At 38.0% G+C, this 23,452-nt stretch overlaps 1 protein-coding gene across 2 annotated transcripts in view; it reads right to left on the bottom strand.

The window, feature by feature from the left end:
• Positions 1–23,452, bottom strand: part of PXDN (peroxidasin) — a 139,500-nt gene that overhangs the window by 50,062 nt on the left and 65,986 nt on the right. The window contains exons 3-7 of one of the 2 annotated variants that reach the window (XM_063442210.1): positions 22,234–22,305; positions 6,043–6,114; positions 2,569–2,640; positions 1,488–1,559; positions 397–566 (exon numbers count right to left, since the gene is read on the bottom strand). In XM_063442210.1, the coding sequence (XP_063298280.1) occupies positions 397–566; positions 1,488–1,559; positions 2,569–2,640; positions 6,043–6,114; positions 22,234–22,305 (458 nt within the window). The remainder of the gene's footprint in view (positions 1–396; positions 567–1,487; positions 1,560–2,568; positions 2,641–6,042; positions 6,115–22,233; positions 22,306–23,452) is intronic. The other variant, XM_063442211.1, reaches the window with a different exon arrangement.

Genomic DNA, 23,452 nt, shown 5'->3' with positions numbered 1-23,452 from the left:
AATATGAAAATGATGTTAGACCTCCTCGGCTTGTTCCAATGTAAATGGACGTTCTTTGTAAATGACGTACAGGCTCAATGTAAAATCTATAATTATTTACAGGACTTAGTCACTTAGACCCCCACTCTGTGCTAGTGAAAGAGGAGAAGGGCTAAACAGACTTGAGAACAACATGGGGTAGATATTGAAGAAGGGTTGTGCTACCAAAATGCAGTCGAAACTAATGCAAAAACCAAACTACAAAACTGTTGTTATTTAATGATTTCTACAATATAAAAAGTAGCAGGAAACACAGGACTATTATAAATGATAATCTCATTAACTCCAAGAAGTGATTAGTTTACTGATATGCATGCACATATTTGGAGATACTTTTTCAGAAGAGTTGTAACTCACCACAGTTAAGCTCAGCTGGTGTGATAGTGGACAGCGATCTTCCATGAAGTCTGCGTGGATATTCACAGGTAGCTGCAGCCTGGGCATTTCCAGATTCAGAATAGATCTTCAGCAGATCGGCCAGCCAAAGCATCTCACAGTCACAGTGAAGTGCATTTGAGTCCAATCGACTGTGTAAAATTGCATACACAAACCATTCTTTATAAACATTTCAAATTTAAAGGGACACTCCAGACCCCTAAAGTTCTTTATGTGTGAATAGTGTCTGCTCTTTTTTCTTCTTCTTCATTTTACAAAAAGTGCAGATTTCAATAGAAATTTTCACTTTTATAAATTTAACCCTGTTGCAATCCCCTGGCTGTCAATCAGACATGTGATTGTTTTACTTCCTCGTTGTTTTGCTCAGTACAGCTAAATTTAAGAGGCAGTAGCTCGGAGTACCTGCCTTGCAACAACTTCTTATTGATTAGACAGCCACAGAAGCTGGGGTAGAAGGGGAGAACTAGCAAAGGCTTTAAAATTAGATCTGTGGCTTTTGAAAACTTTATTTAGATATACCCTAATGGAAAAAACAAATATTGAAATACATGCATGTTTTCATTGGGGGAATACATATTAAACAGTGATTTGTATTTGTTTGTACTTGGGCAGTGTACCTTTAAGATACATTCTTTTAAAACCATGAAAAAAATGCCTTAAAAAAATTATAAATACATTGTTCAAATAAAATTAACCTAAAACCATGACTGTGATTATGCTATAAGGTTTAGATCAAAATATTTCTTTAACAATTTAGGGACATACAGCACCCAACTTCCACTCTCAAGCTTATGCTTCTCTAATTCTCTGGACAAATCAGTAGAATGTAACATTTTTAATAAAATTAATTTGTGCAAGATTAGGATACATTCACAGATCTCATGTATTCCGACACAGTGAAATTAAACTGTTAATGTAATAATAGTGTAGAAAAACAGAAGTATTCTAGAATATAATCCATCTCGCACAATAAGGACCACATGTCCTGCCAAAACAACTTTTTGTGACACGTGAGAGTGCAGTGAACAGGACATAAAATACCACATACTTACAGCCTTTTCATAGATTCCAACTGACTAAAAGTGCCAGGTACCAAGTGGGTTATTCGATTGTTATGTAGAAATCTGGCAGGAAGACAGAATAAAGTTATTATTATGCTTCTCAAAAAAGAAAGCATTTTATGATGCATGTCAGGACATGGATTATTATCATGGTCATAAACATTAAGATGCAAAATTCTACTCTTAAAGTGGCAATCCATAGTTATATATTTTGCACTGTAAGAACTTCACAGGAGATAAGATCAGTCTCCAAAAGTGGTTTGAGCAGTTTGTAAACAGGAAAACATGTTCATATTTCCACATTAATATATATACATATATATATATATATATATATACATACATATATATATATATATACACACACACCAAAGACAGGGATGATTAAAGTGCTCATAAAGTTTTGACACGTTATCTTGTCAATTTGATGGTTTTTCATATACAAATGAAAATAAGTGTTGTAAGCTCTTTTCCATTTCTGAGTATATTCGTTGTGTTTATGCTAAATCTGATAGACAATTTCTAACTAACATTAGTCCTTGTGGTTTGTTTTCCTTTGTTTATAGAGTAGGGTAGGCCTTTTACTGAGGAATTCTGACACTGCTTTTACACTTCCCTGAACTCTGGAATGCCGGGAGACAATTTGATCCACACAGCAAACTCCAGATTCTGGTCGGCTGCTTTTAATTCTGCAGTATTGTAATAAGGCCTTCATGGGGAATGTTATGAATATATCTACAGTCACATATTTAAAATAACAGAAGAAATTAGTATCTTGTAATACCTTTTTTATTGGACTAACAGAATTTTGGAATGACAAGCTTTCGGGAGATCCTCCCTTTTTCAAGTCTGAAGCATATCTACAATCACATTAAGCCATACTTAGACTATAACTTAGACAACAAAAAAATATTTGAAAAATGTCACATTAGCAAACACTTTAACATAACAAAAACACAACAAAGTCTATGGTGACTCTAGTGAAAATAATGCTAAGGTAAAGTAGGTGAGGAGGAGATGATTATATTGCAAAAATCTAATTCTGTTCTAGCACAGTATAAATAGAACTCACAGTCTTTCAAGCTTGGGAAGGTGATGAAATGATTCTGGTTCCAATGTGTCAATATGGTTAAAATGAAGGTACCTGCAGAATTAAATAATAAACAATTAAGTAAAACAGTGAAATCACCAAACAATCAGGGGTGATGGTTAGGGTAGAGCATTATAATTAAGGCCTCTTAGTGGACATTTTGTCGCCTCTGAGATGTCCAAGTCTTGCTCCCTGATATTTTCTCCATTGTAATGACATTTTATATTTTATATTCAACCTCGTGAATATAAAACCCCAAATCTTACTCTTACTCCTCATTGGTGTAGAGCACAGCAAGCATGTATAATTAGAATTGCTTGTAATATACATCATGCATGCCTGGTCAGGACTGTATGAAGTAAATTATGACATTGTCTTGCCAAAGCTTAGATACTTTATGTCCATTTGGTGTCACTGACTCTACTTCTCATTGCTAAAAAAAATAATATTTGATTAACATGATCCTCCTTCCCAAGTTGACCTTGGTATGTAGATGACTCCTATACCAGGTAAGTTGCTGACTAGAGTTTCCCAGAGGCATATCTACTCATCTATGTGGGAGTGTAAGGAAGGGAATTTCTCAGACTTTTCCATCCTTCATCTTCCCCAAAATAAGACAGATCAAGACAATGTACCTACTACCTTCATTGAGACTACATGCCATTAGACTTTTAAGTAAAAAGGGCTGCTTATGCTTCCTTTTGACTTCATGTTATCTTGCTTAATCTAAGGATTTCCGTGGTAAATTGGAAAATAAAACGTAACTAATCTGACAAGTCAATAAACCAATAACCAATATAGGTTAATCTCTGGTATTAGAAAGATGTCCTCCACACACTTGTCCACAAATATTTTAAAAGATGTTAAGAAGAGATTGCATAAATAATGTTAAGAATTTTGGTTCAGTCAACGTGTGAGAAAAAACACATAAAATTACTTTATCAGTCTTAAAATAGCAGACATACCAGAAATTCCGAAGCTGTCATTATATTGGTGAGATGTACTAAACTATCCCGATAGCCGCTTCAGTGTGATCACATCAATTGAGAATATGCAGAGTACCAGCAAAACATCTATATATTATTGTACACACTTTAATAGGATTTAAAACATACACCCAAACGGCTTATAGGTATATTTCCTGTCTCCAATATATACTTACTGTATCGTAAGTTGGGTAAGGCTTAAGGGGATAGGTATACTTAACGTTCACTTTTTGAGAATTATCCACATCTTTAAGATGGATGGCAATTGAACACAATTTAGTTATGCAGATTATTTTCCCAGCAAAAGGGTTAAGTGTAAAAGGGCTAAGTGCAAAAGGGTTAAGTGCTAAACAGAAGTGCTAAAAGTTGAAGTAGGAATTCTGGGCTATTTCAAATGACAGGACATTATATTTCCAATCTCCCTTGAAAGAACTGAGCTTATTCAAAAATGATAACAAGCCTGCAGTTTCAAACCTTTTAAAAACTCTCAGCAAAGATTGTGACAGAAAAACACCTCAAGATTGGAGAATATGTCACTGTAAAGGAAAACAGTTGGGAAGTGATCTAATAAAGACAGATAGAGATACAAATCAATGGAATGTTTCTCTACCAGTCAAAGTCACTTTATTTTGCTTACCTGCAGGGAAAATAACAGTAGGTAACAGAAATGCATTGCACTTGCAACCTGCATTATATATACATAGTTTATGGGCAGATATCTACAGGCTTAGCACCAGTAAGCAAAATAATATGACCCTTTGTAATTCTCATACAAAGTCAATATGGAGTCAGATTTTAACAGACATCAAAAAGTACCCACGCTCCCCTGCAGGTAGGAGTACATTACACCGTTCAGCAAATGTTCTTTCAGTTTGTTTAATATTGATATTTAGCACTCAGTGCCACCTTACGATTATTCACCAAGAACATATATTTTTCTTTAAACAATGTGAACAGACCTCCAAGGTAATTGGAAACCATCTTGCTTGCCAACATGTGAATTAAAGTGCACAAGTTATGACTTGTAACCAAAAATGGCTACAAATTCATTTACAATAGCTGAGAAGCCTAGTTAAGTTCTAAACTAAATATGCAGGTTTAAATCTTAACTGAAATAAATATATTGTATATGTACATTGATGCATAGTGTAGGCAGATATGCATCCAACACCAGTGTATTCATACATCATATTTAATTTGCTGTTAATTCTTAATATATTTTTATTAATCAATATATCAATTTATCAGAGTCAAAGATTATGATTGTAGTATAAATAAAAAGTATTCTAATTAGCTTCTTCCCTGTAAAGGAGGTAACTATAAGTAATATGTCAGTTCTATTATTTTCATAGCTATCAATGGTGGATATAACATGTACAATTAACTTAAATTAAAACTGGCTTAAAAAATAGCACTCCACATGTCTGCATATCACAATCTAGACACAAATAATAATAATATGCTTTTTCTCCTTTATAATATGTCATATTATTTTTAGATGTTTACATCTTCTGTAGCAACACTTACTGGTGGATGATTACTGTATTTATACATTTCATGAGAATGGGTGACTTGTTCTAACCCCTACCATAGTTCTACAACAATTAGCGGACACATTTCCAGTATCCAGTTTATATATCTGAACTCTGATTCCGATTTGTTTTGTCAAATAGTTTAAAAGGGCTTTGACAAAAATATTGGTCCATCTCTTCTTCGCTGCATTGATAATGAAGAATTTACTCGTCAATTTACACAATCTACATTTAATTCTAACTTGGAATGGCAATGAAAGGCAGAGATTGCTGGACTAACTTGCCCACAGTACCCTCAGACTATCACTGAAGTCCAGTTTGGAAGAAATTGTCATTGATAATTCAGATGTGTGAATTCTGCATTATCAATGCAGCCACAGAGAGCAATCTCAGGGTGCCTGTAAGTTCCCCAGTTTTTGTCAAACAGTTCCCAAACACTTTGACAAATAACATGGGGAATGTACTCAGTGACTCTTTGCAAGATAACCACTACACTGATCTCTCTCCCTTTAATGATAAACTCAACTGATGGAGAACATATGTTTTAGTTGCATTAGACATGGTATGATGATCATTAGAAACAAGTAGTACACGTAGGACAACACATCAAAAACTCTTAGAAGTTATTACTAAAATGCCATGCACATACCCAGTTCGTCTTTGGGAAAATACCATCTAAGGCTTGTGAACATCTGAAGCATGTAAAAGTGAAAACATCTGTTTACTAAGGGAAATAATACATTGTAGAAATGGTGTTAAATTACATATGCAAATATCTAATGTACATATGCAAATAACTAACTTGCTATCCATATTAGAGAATGCTGAAATAAAGCGAGATGTATATTCTGGTTTTAACTGTTGGAATATACGATCACTTGCAATGTCATAGACTGTGATGTAAAGGATAACTGTGCAGGAGAACCATGGACACTTACAGTTGTTCTAGAGAGGCAAGTCCTTTAAAAGCTTGCCTGTCAATGGATTGGATTTCATTCTTGTACAAATAGCTGAAACAAGAAACAATCAGTAATATTAGTATATAGACATGGGGCGGCATTAAGCAGCATATGAGGAATTAGGTTGACATGTAAAAGCTTGGCAAAACATTACAATACATTTATGGATTACAACATGGACTGCATACATTCTGCGGTTCTTGTTTCACTTCCCAACTTTGAAGGGTAAACAGTTTGTTATTTACATTTTTGTTATATTTGACTCAATATTTCCAGTAGGCCGGTTGATTTGCATTCCAATTACCCTTTAAAACATAATTTGTAAGTGTCTTTAGCATAAAAACTTCAGTTTCAAATGTCAAATAAAGTGGTATGTCTTAACCCTTTTCTGAGTAAATTAATCTCCCCATTGTTACAAATAAATATTCACCGATTCCGAGCCCAGTTACTTAAAGGATAGTAATAGTTGGGGAATGACACAGAACATGCCCGGATGTATGGTTTGATGTCATGGAAACAGTTTACAAATACAATTGCCATTAAAGAATACCTTCTGACAGGGGAACATTTTCCCAAGAGAGAATACTTAAGTGAGAATTTAAATTTTACTCCATTAAGCAGCATTTAACTTTGCTTACAAGACAGGTAATGCAGACCTTTTTTGAAAGGAACAGTGAACAGTGTTGGACATCCTTGTCCTTCCAAAAGTCCAAATAAATATTCACACAGATCATCCACTACATCAATTTGAAGGAAAAAAAGTTAACTGCATTCTACAAACAGAAAAAAATTGAAAAATCAATTTTAAAAAGTTTTGTCTTCCTAATTTCATCTTGATATACACTATTGGTCAAGATACCTGTAGTTTACTGAACAAAATTAGGTTAGCATTTTCCTGTGAAATGCTATGAAAAACTCTTGGTAATTATTAACCAAATATCTATTAGATTCCCAACGATGATTAGCCCACTCTAATGCCTTGTCACTGAGTTGGTTCACAATAAATCTCACCTTGGATTTGTCTGTAGGAAAGGAATTAGGAGACATTTTGAAATGAAACTTTGCTTGTATTGATGAACCACACTACACGTTTTAGAATCACCCACCCTAGCTGGTGGGGTTAAATGTACAGAGGTACTGTTCTTGTTGGAATCCTTTATTGCAGCTGGTACTAGTTGTGGGGGTACAGAAACCTGATACTCATTGGATAGACAAGCTATTTTTGGCAAAAACATTTGAACCATCTGTGTGAATTGATCCATATGACAGTCCTGCTCTTGTAACCTTGAAGCCATTTCTTGTACCAAACCTGCAGGGTCTATGGCCTATCATCATGTCACGGAACTTTACCCTAACATGCAGAGCTAGGACACAATAGCTGACTAAACAGCACAAACATATTAGCACACCTTAGAGTGGCCCTGGCTTAATGTACAAAAGAGAGGAATTGTGGTCAAATACAAGCCAAGATCAGGATAACAGTCACATAATAGTCAAATAACCAGCCAAAGTTAGGTGAACAAAATATCGTAAGGACGAATAAACTAGCCAGGTAAGGGTTACAGATATACTCAAAGTCAAAAACATGCCACGGTCAATTCCAGAAATCACAAATAGGAACAAGGAACATCCTAAACAGGTATTAGAAACCACTATATGCACAGTAAACAGGACAAAAGAACTAGTAATAGTGATAGGTGTGATTTGACTGGTCCAAGTCATACCTAAGACCCCAGATTGATGTGGACCAGAAGGGAAGTGGAGCCCCTTCTGCATCTTTAAAAACATGCATAGGATCACCACACTGACTGGGAAAGTAGCGCTACACTTATGTTTTTAACTACCTTTGGGTCCTACATTTCTTCCAAAAAAAAAAAATCCTGGGAGAGGAAAAATAATGATGTATTTAACACCTGTCTGTTTAACTCCAACAGCATAGTTAAAGCTGCCCTTCACTTTTCACATTCTTATTAACTCCAAACACATGCACCCTAACACAGAAAAACAACTTGAGAAGTGACATGGTAGATGAAAAACCCTGACACACAAAATACATGCACACAAACACACCAGCAATGATTTTATACTAGTGCCGATATTAAAAGATATTGCCTCCATGCCACAATGAAAAGATAGAATGCAGCAGGCTGTCAGTGTGCTCCAGCTCCTTTCCATGCCTGTACTTAGTGAAAGAAACAAAAATAAACAGCACTTAACCCCTTAATGTCCAAAGATGTAAACTGTAAGTCTTGGTCATTCATGTACTTAATGTACGTTTTTGGTCAAAAGTGCCTTTAAACAATGTGTCTCACTGAGAACAATATGATGCAGCTAATCGTGAATGCCTTCCAAGTTTGGCAGTCCATTGGCAGCCTTCCTCAGTCTTCCCAGGGCATCTGATGGCAACTTGCTGCCCAAAAGGTTGGATACCCTCTGCAATAGGCCAGCAATGAGGGGGGGGGGGGGTGGAGGGGGGGAGACACTCTTCTAACCTCTCTCACAAATCCCTCAACGAGTTCTTTCACCTCTAATATAGCCATTTTTTTCAGGTTACTTCAAAAACCTCAATTTACTTCTCATTAGTCATCATCTCCTAAATAGACAACTTAGTTACAGCATTCCTCACACCCAGTAGTCTTAATTGCACAAATAGATGCCTCTAGGCTTATCTAGGCTTATCTTCCTGACCAGCTGTTCCACTTTGCAACTGTCCACTGATTTCCCATCTCATGGAGGGTAAAATGCAATTTCCTGATCCAACATGCAAAGCTTAGATCTCTGACAAAATAATAACTAGATATTTCCCAGAACAGCCACTTCTTTTCTGACTACGTCTGGTGACTCTCCTCCTTCACTATTATATTCTACAGCCTTCACATAGAAGAGACTGTTCTTAAGCTATATATTATCCCAAGAATTCACTAACAAAGTGTGTTACCACCAGCTCACTCCTTCCATGCTATTTTAAAAATCACACCAAAAACACATTCAATTATCTAATTAAAATATTGTACCTGATCATTTCTGCCTTTTTTCTCTTGTCTTTTCCTAAATTGATTACAGCTTCAAGATCAGGATTAAGGGTCAAAATCAACCAAAATCAGATATAATAAAAGGAATGCATGTGAACCCTGTACAGGAAGGACCAGAGGAATGGTTTTCATGGTCAGGTAAACATAAGGATCTGAATACACATAGGGCAAGTTAAATACAAAACTGAACAAACAAGGAAAAAATATGTGTAAGCTATCTGCTGGAAACATGAGCAGGTGCGATCAACAAATAGCAATAGCCACACATGTCCTCTCCACCCAAAAGAAAGATAGATATCAAATAGTTACACAAATCTGACTGGAATGGTTGACAGCAACATTCCTTAACACATATCAGCCACCAGACAACAGACTAGGTACTATAATACTGCTAAGTATATTGTAGTAGAGGTTGCATTCATCTCACCAGAAAACAGATACAAGAAAAACAGTTGCTGAAGCATTTGCACATAAGGTTCAATGTTGCATGACTACTGCTCATACCATGCTCCACAGATATATAACTATGATATAGAACTGACAAAAGGTGGGTAAGATCAATGCTATCACCCGATCAATGCCAACAGGGTTACATGGAATTGATACTGATAATAGGGAAGTATAACTACTCATAACACACTGATTGGTTACTTACTCCACCAATCAGAGTGTTATGAGTCAAATTACACAGTGTGGAAAAATTCCAAAGAACTTTCCCATGCTGTGTAAAATGACACAGAGCACTCTGATTGGTGGATTTCCAGCCAACCAATCAGAGTGCTGTGACAGGTTAATGTAGAGACAGGTTAATGCCTGTCAGTCTCTTCATTTGCCTGTCAGAGCACTCTGATTGGATGGCTTAAACCCACCAATCAGAGTGATCTGAGCCTAATTGCAGTGTGGGGCAAGGTTTTATAAGCCTTCCCCCGCCCTGCAGAGCTCAGTCTGCGCGGAACCCTCCATGGGTGAAAATTGATTTTAAAAAAATTGCGCTCGTTTTTTTTTTTTTTTTTTTTTAAAGTGCATCGGTTATTATGAATTTTTATTTGGCCTTTTTTGGGGCTGAAAAAATAAGATTTTAGAAGAAAGAAAACATCAAATGGTAAGTTTTATTTTATTTTTACAGGTACTTAGTTAAAGGTCCCCCCCTCATTATTTTTAACATGAGGGGGGTAAGCAGGGGTTAATTTTTTTTTTGGGGGGGATGACTAGGGGTTTGGGCACCCCTAGTCACCTGGGTGGGGGGGTTACATTTTTATTTAGGGCCCCCACCTGCCGCTCAGGGGTGGGCGCCAGGGGGGAGAACAATAGGTCCCCCCCATATTGGTATTTAGGGCCCCCACCCACCACTCAGGGATGTGGGCCAGGGTGTAGGACATTAGGTCCCCCCCCTTATTCTAATTTAAGGCACCCACTTACCGCTCGGGGTGGGGGCCAGCGGGGAGGACAATAGGTCCCCCCCCTTATTGGTATTTAGGGCCTCCACCCGCCGCTCAGGGGTGGTAGCCGGGGAGAGGACAATAGCCCCCCCCCCATTATTTTTCTTTAGGGCCTCCACCTGCCGCTCAGGGGTGGGGGCCGGGGGGGGGGCAATAGGTCCCCCCTTTAGATTAAAAGCCCCCACTTGCACGTCACAGGGAGGGGGGCCACGGTTTAAAAGCCACAGGCTGCTCACTGTTTAATAGACATGCCCCTACTAGCTTATATAGAGGCTGGGTAACATGCTGCACTTACCAATCACAGCCATGCCATTAGTAGGCATAGCTGTGATGGCTTCTAAGGGCACACAAGTCAAACGCTTGTTGATTGGCTGCCCTGCAGCTTTTCAAAACGCGACATTAAATCGCTGAACACCGAACCCAAACTGTTACTGAAATGTCCGATCTCGGGTTCGGGGTCAAAAAATCGTAATGTTCGGTACAAACCCAAACATTACAGTTCGGGTTCGCTCAACTCTAGTTAAGAGATTTTAGACTAGCTCAGAGTCAGCGAGCAGGGGCTTTATTACACTCACTTTACACATATGATGTGTTGCAGCTCCAGGATACAGCAGGTCAATATGCTCAAAATATCTGTACCTAAAGCTTTGAGCATAGTTAACTGCTCTCCACAATGTGAGTATACAGATATTAGCATCCTCATAATTATGCAGTGTTATACTATTAGATTTTCTTTCCTTTATTCAAATTGGAGCTCGCTAGTAATCTGCACCACATTGCATACTGTCTGCTGTGTCCTGGAAGCTGCAACACATTGTACATCCGAAGCAGGAGTAATGCAGCCCCTGTTGGTTGACACAGAGCTAGTCTAATAGCTCTTATGCATGTGAGTGCACTTTTCCCCATAACTTTCTCTTGCACCAGTGTCTGCTGATTTATAATATATACCTTTGTTCACTTTTTTTGAAGGTTCTTCTCGGAGTTAAACTACAAGCAACACTACTACAAGATTTGTTACATTGGCACATATTTGTTATTTTGTATTTATGATTTGGGAAATGGCTGAATATGAAGAGTTAATAATACCAAGGAGCAAGTACTGGAGTAGCAGCATTGTCCAAAAGTCACATGGCTAAACAATCGAGCATTAATGGTCTAGAAAAGAAAAATAAGTACAGTAGTTGAATTTTTAAATAATTGTGTTTTTTACACTAAATAACAAATTATAGTGAAGTGCAATATTAAGGCTAAAATAGCCAAGCTATGACCAAAGTGTTTCCTAATCAACTATGTTGGTCTACGTTTTGCAATTGGGTTTCCAATGTAATACGCCAGTGAATAAATCCCTGAATCAACACCTAGATTGTGAATTATGTTGCGTGCTGGATGCTGCTCTTAATGCTGTGTTACATTTTTGTTCTACAAGGTAATTTTCTTTCAGCGTTTTTCACTTGAACAATAAATATGTAATGAGTGTAATTATTTATAACAACTGCTTATTTCAAACTTTAATCGCGTGACAGTTATGCTCCGTTTGAAGTACCCCTTGTTTTCATTAAAATAGAGACCACACAGTTGAATTACTTTAAAACGAACACTGGGGTATGCATGGAAATTTGCCAAAGCCTGCAAAAGTCAGGAAAAAAAAGTTTTAAAAATATAATGTATGCACAACTTCCTGCTGTGAAAATAAGCAGACACACAAAAGAGAGAGAAAGAGAGAGATAGAGAGAGAACAAGAGAACTACTAATCTTTCAGTCCATCATCACTGTGGCAACTGAGACTATGGCAAGTTAAAACAAGACCACACCTGGAGGGCAGTATAGCCTAAAATGAACCAAATAATTCTACAATTTAAAAGGCTAATCGCCTCCCAAATGCCATAAATTATTAGCTACTGACAGCATAATCATATATTTAACAAAATGTGTCAGATCCTTGGGGTATGGATTCCTTCCATAGTTCTATACCAATGTGACAGCAGAATATTTGATACATAATATGACAGTGGACGTTTTCCTCTCAGGTTACTGCAACGTATCACATTATGAAGTAAATTGACATCTGATTTAAAATTAGTTTTATTGTTGATATATCTCACCACTAGTTATATATAACATATATATATATATATATATATATATATATATATATATATATATATATATATATAAATGAAACCAAGATGGCTGCCCTCACTTGAACATGCATACATTATAGGGTGCTGCGTGGGCCAAAATATACAAAATACACAATCCAGCGCACTCGCTAATTCACTAAACAATGATTTCAAACCTTAGAGATTGTAATAGTTAGATTGTAATATATATATATATATATATATATATATATATATATATATATATATATTGTATATAACTCGTGGTGAGATATATTAACAATAAAAACAAATTTCAAATCAGATGTCAATTTACTTCTTCACAATGTGATATGTTGCAATAATATATATTATTATATATTATAGCCTGGATTTAATATTTTTAGATGAGCTTTTCACATGATTTAATATTTTTTGATAATCTTTTAAAATATTTTGTATTGTAAACAAATAGATATCGATATATAAAAAAATGTAAAAATATTACACAATCAAAATATTTTTTATAATATTAAATTATTTTTCACTTTTATCCAAAAATATTTAATCATTTGAAAAGCATATTCAAAAATATTAAATCATTTAAGGGACAGTTGCTGGAAGTGACACTTATTTTTAAAAGTATTATGCAAATTATGAAGTTAAATGCATGCTAAAATAAAAAATAAATAAAAAAAAACACCTTCACCTAATATGTTTATGAAATTGCATAGGCAAGACGCAGCTGATTTTAGTCCTGAACTAGAAATATGATCTGTCATTCAGAACGCTATCATTCTAGCATATGATGTTTAATCTTATATCATAGATTTCTGTCTGGTGAAATTTTATGGGATCAGACCCCAGATGCAATTTCAATTATCAAATCGGATGAGTGTAACTGCTGAATAAGTAGCCAATAGCAATGCTGCATCTCATATCAGTTCATTCACAGCCCCATTCATCATTTTGTTGACCAGCTGTTTGCAAAAGTCACCTGAGGTTCTTGATACAAATGCAGGGCAGTAATGGAGAGATAGGAACTTGCACATTGTGATAAATGCTATGCTAGCTTTTCAATAAAACGTAGGTGGAAAATATGTCAGGGGTGCATTACAATTTATGACCCTGAATATCAGGTTCTAAATGGAGATAGTAACACTCATCCTCTAATCCAGGGGTAGGCAACCTTTTAGTAGTATTATGCCAAAACTAGATCTTGAAGTTCAAATGTTCCTTCCCTTAGGCCACATCTCCAACACAGGGCACTGTGAATCAATGTTATGCATTCTAGTGGGGACTAAATGCCATCTATGCATTATTTTATAGTGTAATTCTAGCTATTACCCCATGCCATGCTATGTATCACTGTGCCAAGGTCTTTGGACCATGCAGTCTGGGCTCTCACTCTATTTTCTTTTCCCAGGGATTTCAAAAAACATTTAACCTTTGTAAAGATATTTTTATTTGAATGAGCTGCAAAGAGATTCTCTAACAGTTTCATTGCATTGGGATCTAAAGTAGTTAGGAGATGCCCGTAAATGTAGTTTTTTTATGCAAATCAGATTATGATAGTCCTTCTTTTGGATTTCATATAATTTCCATTATTAAGTGATCGTATGTTTTTAACTGAGCACCCTCCATAAAGTCAGTCACCTTTTTGTTGTTATTCCACATCATCTTGTTCAGATCTGGGATGTTATATTCAATTATTTCGATGGGAGTTTCAGTTACGTATTATTTTATCTTTTAATCCAATGCTATTCTACATTTTCCACCAGAAGGAAATAATGTTTTTGATAACAAAAATCCCTCTAAAATTGTCTATATTTTTTCAGCCATAAGAGATTATTATGATTCTTGATATTCAATATTTTTTCTTCGATAATGAACCAACCTTCAGTTCTACAGGAATATGAATAAAAAGCATGTACATGTATCATTGCATAAATTCGACTATAAGGGCTCAAGTAAGGGAAACCGATGCCCCCCTTGGACTTATCTATAAATATAATTTTTTTTTGCAATTCTTGGTTTCTTATTTGACCAAATACTAAATGCTTTTACTACGGATTGAAATTGTGTGCAGAAGAAGAAAGGGAGTTGAAGGGGGATTAGTCTGATATTGTAGAGCCATCAAGTTAATATATATGATTTAATAATGTTAAATTTTGCCCATCCATGATAAGGGCAGATTATCATTTCTCCCAGTTTTTTTTAGAAAGTTCATTTAATTGTTCTTGATAATTCAACTCAATTAAAGATAGAGGGTATTTTGTAATTTTAATCCCTAAGTAGTTAATGTATTTATCTTTCCACGTGAATGAAAACTTATGAGTAAGAATTACCATTTCATTTTAGTTCATTCCCACTGACATAGCGAAAGCAATTTCATCGGGGGGACCTACATTGATTATCACCTGATGAAATTTCAAAGATTCTCTCCTTGAGATTGGATTTTTTGAGTTGACTTGATAGATATTTGTCTGCACGGTTCCCCATGTAGAACCACATCTGTTTCCATTTAATTAGAATTGTCTTTGCTCTATCTAGCATTCATTTTCTAATTTTGCTCTTAAAGTGATCCATTTCAAGGAGAGTTCTTTGATCCTTGGGATTAATTTTCTCTGACTCATCCAATTTTAAATATAACTCTGCCAAGGATTGGTTATTGAATTTAATAATATATCCTCTGATAACACATTTATATGCTGCCCAAATGTTCCCCAAGCTAACCTCTTCGTTTAGGTTCTCCTTAAAATATAGGTTGGAGTTCAAAATTAATTCATCAAGTGAATTCTTGTTATTCAAAATTGACTCTCTAAGTTTCGAATTACAAATTCACACAACGTTCCAGTTGATACTTTTTTCAAGACTTTTACAGACTGAAACATCGACTGGAACGTTGTGTGAATCTGTAATTCCTCAATAAAGCAACAGATGAAATTTACTTTGAAAGACTCCTGAGTGCTCTCTACTGGTATCGTATATATTTGTGTTAGGTGCTTATGATAGTACAGTGTGAAATACCATAGATAAATGTAGGATAATAAAAGAGCAAGTCGGTTGTGGTGTGCCGGAACCGACGATGAGGTAGGCCTGAGAAAGAAGAGGGCCTACCCAGGAAAAGAAATAGAAAGGAAATAAATGTTAAAATGTGGTGTGGTGGGAGGGTCATTCAACTCTGACCTTGAATGTTAATGAGCAAGGTAAGGGGAGTGCCTTAAGTAGGCTAGAGGTAGAAAACCAGGCCCTCCCACAAATCCAGGCAAATTGCCTTAATACTTGTGTTAGGTGCTTATGATAGTACAGTGTGAAATACCATAGATAAATGTAGGATAATAAAAGAGCAAGTCGGTTGTGGTGTGCCGGAACCAACGATGAGGTAGGCCTGAGAAAGAAGAGGGCAAAATTGAAGTAAACAAATGTATTTACAGACAACCAATACATATACATTTTATCAACCAGACATGTTTTTGAAAGCATCCCTTAATTCTTGTACTGGGTTAGGTATGTACCATGAGTAAGCGGATGACTTCCAGCGCCCCAGTGTTTTGATAACATGAGTTGGGATGTTTACACTGGAGGCTGTGGACGCGGCTCCTATACGAAAGGAGTGCCCTGAGTAGTTGGCAGTGTTGAGGCCCAGTTGTGTGAGCAAAGACCTGACATAGGTCATGAAGGTTGTAGTGGTGAGTACTGAACCTTGCAGCTGTAGTAAGGGTTGTGAGGGTAGTAAGTTATGATGCTGTATGTAGGCATCAAGAACCCTGACTGGACACCATCTGTTGTGCGTAGGATAGTACGGAATGTTTACGGGTATGTGCTGACTGGTTTTGGAGTGAGGTAAAGTCAGGATGTAATGATCCATATGTTTTGTCAAGTGGGAATAGAGGAGGAAAGGAGTAGTTTGGGTCGTGGAGGTTATAGTGAATTCTCTCGGTCTTAGAAATCCATAGAAAGCTATGTATATTGCTGTTTTGATGATGGAGTTTGTATTGGTGTCAAATGGTTTTAAGTCAAGCAGGTTAGATAATGCTTTAAAGATATGGTTATCTATGGGTAGCCTCTGGGTTGTATGTTTGGGTTCTGATTTCTGAATACCTCTGAGTATGGTCTTAATTTGGTGAGAGGCCATGAAACTGTTGTTATTTGGGTGTAAGATTAGCATGTGGTGTTGAATGCCAGTGAGATAGAGTTTGATGGTGTTATATGACATTTTAAGTTTAAGGTGGCAAAAGGAAGCAAACCCCCAAAAAGATGTCATAACAAATGGTTGCATGATGTTATGTTCCAGAAGGAATCTTTTGAATAGTGTGAACGCTCTGTTGTATGTTGTGTGTATTGTTTGAAAGTGCCAATTGGGACAATGTCCTGCTATGCTGCATGATGGTTTCTAGTCCAGTATGAGTTGTTGAAATGTTGGTGTGATGGTGGCTGTGGGCGCCACTGACGAGAGTGCTTGATGAAACGCCTGAAATTTAAAGCGAGACAAATTGTCAGCAGCTGTGTTACATACACCTGGAACATGGAAACAACATAGGAAAAAATTATGACAAGCTGCCAACCAAGTGAGTTTCCTCAGAAATCTCATGATCGTAAGGGATTTGGAATGACCTTGTTGATGATGTGACAGGTTGCCTGGTTATCTGAGTAGCAACGAACTGGCATGCTTGCCCATAAATGACCCCATGCTATGGCAGCCGCCATGACAGGATAGATCTCAAAAAGAGCTGAGGTAGTGGAAAAACCTTCCAAATCCTGAACTGCTGAAGGCCAGCTGCCCCAAAGCCATTCGTTCCCAAAAATTGCTGCAAAACCAGTGGTAGATGCCGCATCTGACCAAATGGAGGGAGGAACATACTTTTACCATTCCAAGTGGATAAAAATCTCTTCCACATGTTTAGGTCTGCCGTAGCTTGGGTATCTAAGGACAACCTGTGCGTGTCATGTAGGCAAAGTGGAAAAAGATGCAATAGTCGTGATATAAAGGAGCGGCCTTGAGGTATGATGCGCATAGCAAAATTTAGTGATCCCAGCAGATCTTTGTGGTTGCAAGTACCGAGCTGAAGGTAGTGTTTATGTAAGTTTATGTAAGTGAGAATATTCACTATCTTATCGTGTGGTAGGCTCGCTTGCATTGTGGCGGAGTCTAATTGGATACCCAGAAAAGTGATAACCGTGTCTGGCCCCTCTGTGTCTTAGGGGAGATAGGTACACCTAGTTGCTCAGATAGCTTAGTGGTAGCTTTGAGACTAGTAGGAGGGGAAGTGTTCTCCTCGACCAGTAGGAAATTGTCCAGGTAATGTAATACCGTAGGGCATCTGGCTATGTTCAATAGTAACCAGCATAATGCTTCGGCAAATGTGTCAAAAATAGCTGGGCTACTTTTGGACCCAAAGGTTAACCGGGAGAAAAAATAGTAGTTCCCGGACCACTTGATGCCTTGCAGGTGCCACAGTGTGGGGTGGATTGGTAGTAATTTAAAGGCGTTGGTAATGTCGGTCTTACTGAGCCAGGCTCCAACCCCTGCATTTTTTTTTTTTTTGTATTGCAGGGAGAATTCCTCAGAGGGGATGAGGGAATTAAGACTGGGGTTGGCCGATGAGTGGGGTGCCGATAAGTCAATGATGAGTCTGTTTTTGGGAAGATTTCCCTGTGACAATACCAATGGGGTTAGTGCGCCATTCTGTGAATGGGGGAGTTTTGAAAGGCCCCAATACGAAGCCTTCAGCCACTTCTTGAGCTATGAGGGTGTCAACCACTGTGGGGTTCTGTTGGGCGGATTGTAGATTAGGGCATTCCAGAGTTCCGATTGGTAATTGTAGGATACCTGTATGGAAGCCTTCTGTTAAACCAGAGATAAGAAAGTCTATTAGGGGTCTAGATCGGTGCTGAGACATAAATGCAGTGAATACTGGCATATTAATGGACGTTAGGTAAGGCTTGGAATACATATTATTTGGACACATGGTCTTTGCATGTGCCCTAAAACATTTTGAACAGACATGCAATAGTCTACAACCACTGTAAGTACAAGACCCAACATTAAAATTATTACATATCTGGGACTTGCCCAGAAACTTGATTGGGCGTCCCAGTTTGTCTCGTGACAACTTCTCTGGAACCCCAGAGGAACTAGCTCCTTGCGTGGAGGCATGTGCGTCCGCCGTGTTGGGACAAAAGTTTGTAGTATGGGCTGTGGAGGAGCAGTATGCACAAGCCGGTGTTCTTAGACCTGCAAAGTGTCTGCAAAAAATGACGGTATCAATCCTTCCCCAGTTGGATAATGTTCCGTACTGGGAGAAGGCTCCAGACACTTTTGCAGAAAAAGACCTATGGTAGTCATGGAAGGCTGAACCACCATATTTGTTGCCCAGGTCTACCAGCTTGTGCATATAGAGATCAAACTCCTCTCTTCTGTTGGGATAGACCGCACAGATGACATCCCTGTAAATACCAAAAGCTAGTACAAATTCAGGGATAGCCAGTTTCCTGTTTAGGCGGGCATCCCTAGACCTGACAACAACAGATACATCATCATAAGCATACGTTTTATTCTCAACAATATCCTGGGAGGCAATAAACAGGGAAGCCAGGTTGACGTCTTTACCTTCCAGGATATCCCTTTTTATATGCTCAGGTATCATATGAGCCGGGCTAACTTCCTGGTAATCCACGGTGATGGCTGGAGCAACTAATGGCAAGTCAGCTGGTGCTTGTGAAGCAGCAGCAGATGGCCCTGCTAGAGTAAGGGCCGTGGTGACCGACTCAAGTTTCTCCAGCCTGGAGTTGACCTTGCTCATGGACGCCATGAGTGAGGATAGCATGGCATGTATATCTCCTGGGTTGGACTGGCTAGGTCCTTGCCCGGCATCCATGTTATTTGTAGATGTGCGTAGCAGTTTGAAAAGTTCTGCTTTCCTTGCTGTAGCGGGGTAGGGGATTTGTCGTCTCCTCAATTCCGTGGTTATATGTGGGATTGTCCAGGATCTGATCGATGCTGGACTGGCTAGCTTTCCTCCTTGTGTGGGAGTGACAGCTCTAGCCGGGGTGCTAGGCAGGGAGAAACCCTCTACCCCTTCCTGAGACATACTATAAACAAAACAATTAATTAGTATAGGAAACCACCAAATTGTACTGGCAGGCTAGCTAGGCCGGATGGCGAAAACATTATACTTGTTTGGTGACAGATGAGGCCCTGCTAATTGCCAAGCGGCTTGAGAGGCTCTATTTATGCGTTGGCGCGAGGGGTTATTGAGGCCACTCGTCGTAGTGGCAGGAGTTTTAGGCCTCTCGGTGACTGTAATACAGAAAACAGGGGAAGGGAGTGACAGGTGAAGAACATGCGAGGCGGCTAGCTAACGTGTGGCCTGATGGGTGTTTGCCTCTGAAACGTTTGAGGCAGGGTGTTGGCCTCGCGGGACCACTAACTGATGGCGATTACCAAGAAGGGGTAAATACCTGTTGGGATGCCTGTGACCCTATTGCAAGCACTCTAACCTAGGGGGATGAAATTATATGTATGGTAGAAATACCATATGAGCAGGTGTTCGTACCTGGTAGTATGACAAATTCACAGGAAAAACCCATGTGGAGCAAATATATATAAGCTTGACAGCCTGAAATGGGTAAAAGAAAGTAGTATGATGAGTGTGGATTGTTGGAAAGAAAACAGACTTATAGCCTGTAGCAGCAATGTTTTAAGGTTTGCTTGCGTATGATTGCAAAATAAAATGTTGATACTATGCAATAGATATGTGTTACTCAGAAATGTTGGCATGGCTTTAATAGGATATCTGAGGGAGGCCGTGGCCTATGTACCAACAACATATGTGTTATATAATAATGGTGTGTAAGGGGAACATAAAATGTAAGTGTTATATATATGTATATTACTGTGCAGGAAACGTATGATTGGTTGGATCAGTACGTGTGATTCAACCAGAGTATGCATGAAAAGGAATTAAATCCTTATGTGTCATGGTTAAAAACAAAGAAATGAGGCCTGTAACGTAGGCTGATTTAATTGTAATGAAATGGAAAACTCCAGTAAGTGTGGGAGTCCAATGGTCTATACAGAAATGTTAGCTGGTTTCATACCCTTGATGTAAAAAGTGATACCTTAAAAATAGCAGGAAAATGGTCTGTCTATTTAACCAAGCAACTTTTTAACCAAATGTAAATACATGAAATGATGAAATGTAACTCACGAAAAAGATCTATGTGAATACATAACAGAATAACCGAATCTTAGTATGCAGGGAAACAGAAGTTAGCATGAATAGCTTAACCGTAAGCATTTTAATGCGAACAGCAATCGTGCATAGAATATACTATGAATAAGTGCCGACCAGAAAACACAAACCGAAATGACAATCGTTTAAATGAAGCAAGGGAAAAACAGTTTGTACGAATTGATCGTTTCTCTAATACGCATAATTTAGCCGAACAATTTGTAAGAAATTAAGCCGCGAAAAAGGCTTTGAAATGCGACTGTGCAGAGAAAACCGTAAAGCGAGGACCCGTGTGTACCGTGCGCCATGGGAACCGATCCTGGCGTGACAGGTAGGTCTGACTTACGGTTTAGGAGTCCCTGGGACGCGATCTACGATGAAGACCAGGGTAAGAAGCGGACCCGGGTAAGAAGCTGGACGGATGGAAAAGGCCTGCAAGAGGATTCCTGGACACAGCTTGCTGCAGAAAAACTTGTGGGTAAGAAAACCAAGATGGCGTCTGAGAGAACCCGGAAGTGGATCCTCATTCACCTCTGACCTCGAATGGTAATGAGCAAGGTAAGGGGAGTGCCTTAAGTAGGCTAGAGGTAGCAGACCAGCCCCTCCCACAAATCCAGGCAAATTGCCTTAATACATACATATACACACATATATATATATATATATATATATATATATATATATATATACACATACATACATACATACATACACACATACATTTTCTAGCTCTTTTTTCCCCCTTTTTACATTTCCCCGCCCCCAACCCCCCTTCCCCACGCCAGCGTCCGACTCCGTCCTATCTTATGCGACTGTGTGTGATTCATTAGAACTAGCTTCTTTAGACACCAATGGATATTTGTTCATCCAATCCAGAGCTTGGCTAGCAGAATTAAATGTCAGATTTCCATCTTCATGAATAAAAGTAAAATTTTGTAGGATATCCCAATCTATACTTTATGTCCTTATTCCATATCCTATCCAGAAAACATTCAAAACAAATTACATGCATACTTTCTTTTGGGAGCATATCTACCAAATAGTTATTTTTTACGGAGTACTCATTTCAGTAATGACAAAACATTACTATTTACTATTATAATTATCTATGAAGCACCAAGATGCCCCACAGGGCAGTACCACTGAATACAGCATCAAACAAACAGACATAGAAATAAAAAGTAATAAGACCATAGTAAAAATCAATGTTATCTGATAAGAGTAACGAGCAATGTATATAATGACTACATTATATTAACAATGCTATCATCGAAGAGATCTCCTGGTATGGCTATTGCCAGTTTTGCAATGTTATTTTTATTGCTTTATTAATAAACTTTAAAATAATTACAAAATGACTTACAGATATTTGAGGTTATCGAGGTCTTGAAATGCACCGCTTGGTATCCTTTTAATTTGATTGTTGTTTAATAACCTAGAAATGAAACAGAGGTAACATGAAACCACAATAAAATAGCGATTTGGATAATAACATTGTTTTATACTATATTATTGTCTAAGTCACCAGCTTGGTGCTCAACTAAATGTTTGTAGACATAACACATCCTTTAAAAGGTGTTTGACCAATGCTCTGCTGGGTAACACAATTTCAATAAAATCCTGAAACCTAGTCTAATCTTTGGAATGTACTCTTGGCACTAAAATTTTAAAAATAGATATGGAATTCATATAGCCCGACACCTGGGACATGTAGTTCTAGACACGAGGCAGGCAGTTATTTTTTGGCCTTTAGCCTTTTCATGGGCAAGCAGTAGAGCTGCTATAGGGAGGAGAGGTCCAGGGCACGGAGCATGTGGTATGCACCTCTAGTAGGTGATCACAGTAATCACTCCTTGACGGTCTGGTGCTCACTAATGAGTCAGAGCACAGCTGCCAGGATGATTTGCACAGAGTAGTGATGGAAGTGATTACTGTGGTCTGCATATTCTGCAGGTTCATACAGCACCTAAACTGAACCACCAGGGACTTTAAATCCCCACTGGGCCAGCAGGAATCACAACCCCTCTTCTACAGAAAGTGAGAATGAAGGTGGGAAACAGGGCACAAACAAATTACATTACCACACACACTGTCAGTAACCATGAGACACACAGCTGGCAAACATCATGCACATGCACTACACACTGCCAGGAAACATCACACACAAATGTGCATAAAACACAGCCAGCAAACAGCACACACCTGCATTACACACAGTAAGCAGACATCACACACACAGGCGTATTACACACAGCCAGCAAACATCATGTACATTAAACACAGCTAGCAAATGTCACACACACATTAAAACTGCAAACACACAATACACACAGCCCATATACACCATGCACATTGCACACAAACTGCACAAACAAATATTAGACATAGCCTGCATGCAGGTACACAAACGCACTTCACAAAGTCACTCTCTCATGGGGTGAAACACTCAGTTATTCACTCTTCATCTCAGTTATTAAGTTAAATCTGAATTGTAGCTGATTTTTTGTCGAATTTATCCTAATTATCTTTTTTTTTCATTTACATGTAATTCACAGACTTTCTGAATTTAGTGAATTACTCTG

The sequence above is a fragment of the Pelobates fuscus genome, chromosome 2 (genome assembly GCF_036172605.1).
Source record: "Pelobates fuscus isolate aPelFus1 chromosome 2, aPelFus1.pri, whole genome shotgun sequence".
NCBI lineage: Eukaryota > Metazoa > Chordata > Amphibia > Anura > Pelobatidae > Pelobates > Pelobates fuscus.
The sequence above is the reverse complement of the archived record's forward strand: the minus strand, read 5'-3'. Positions and strand labels throughout refer to the sequence as shown.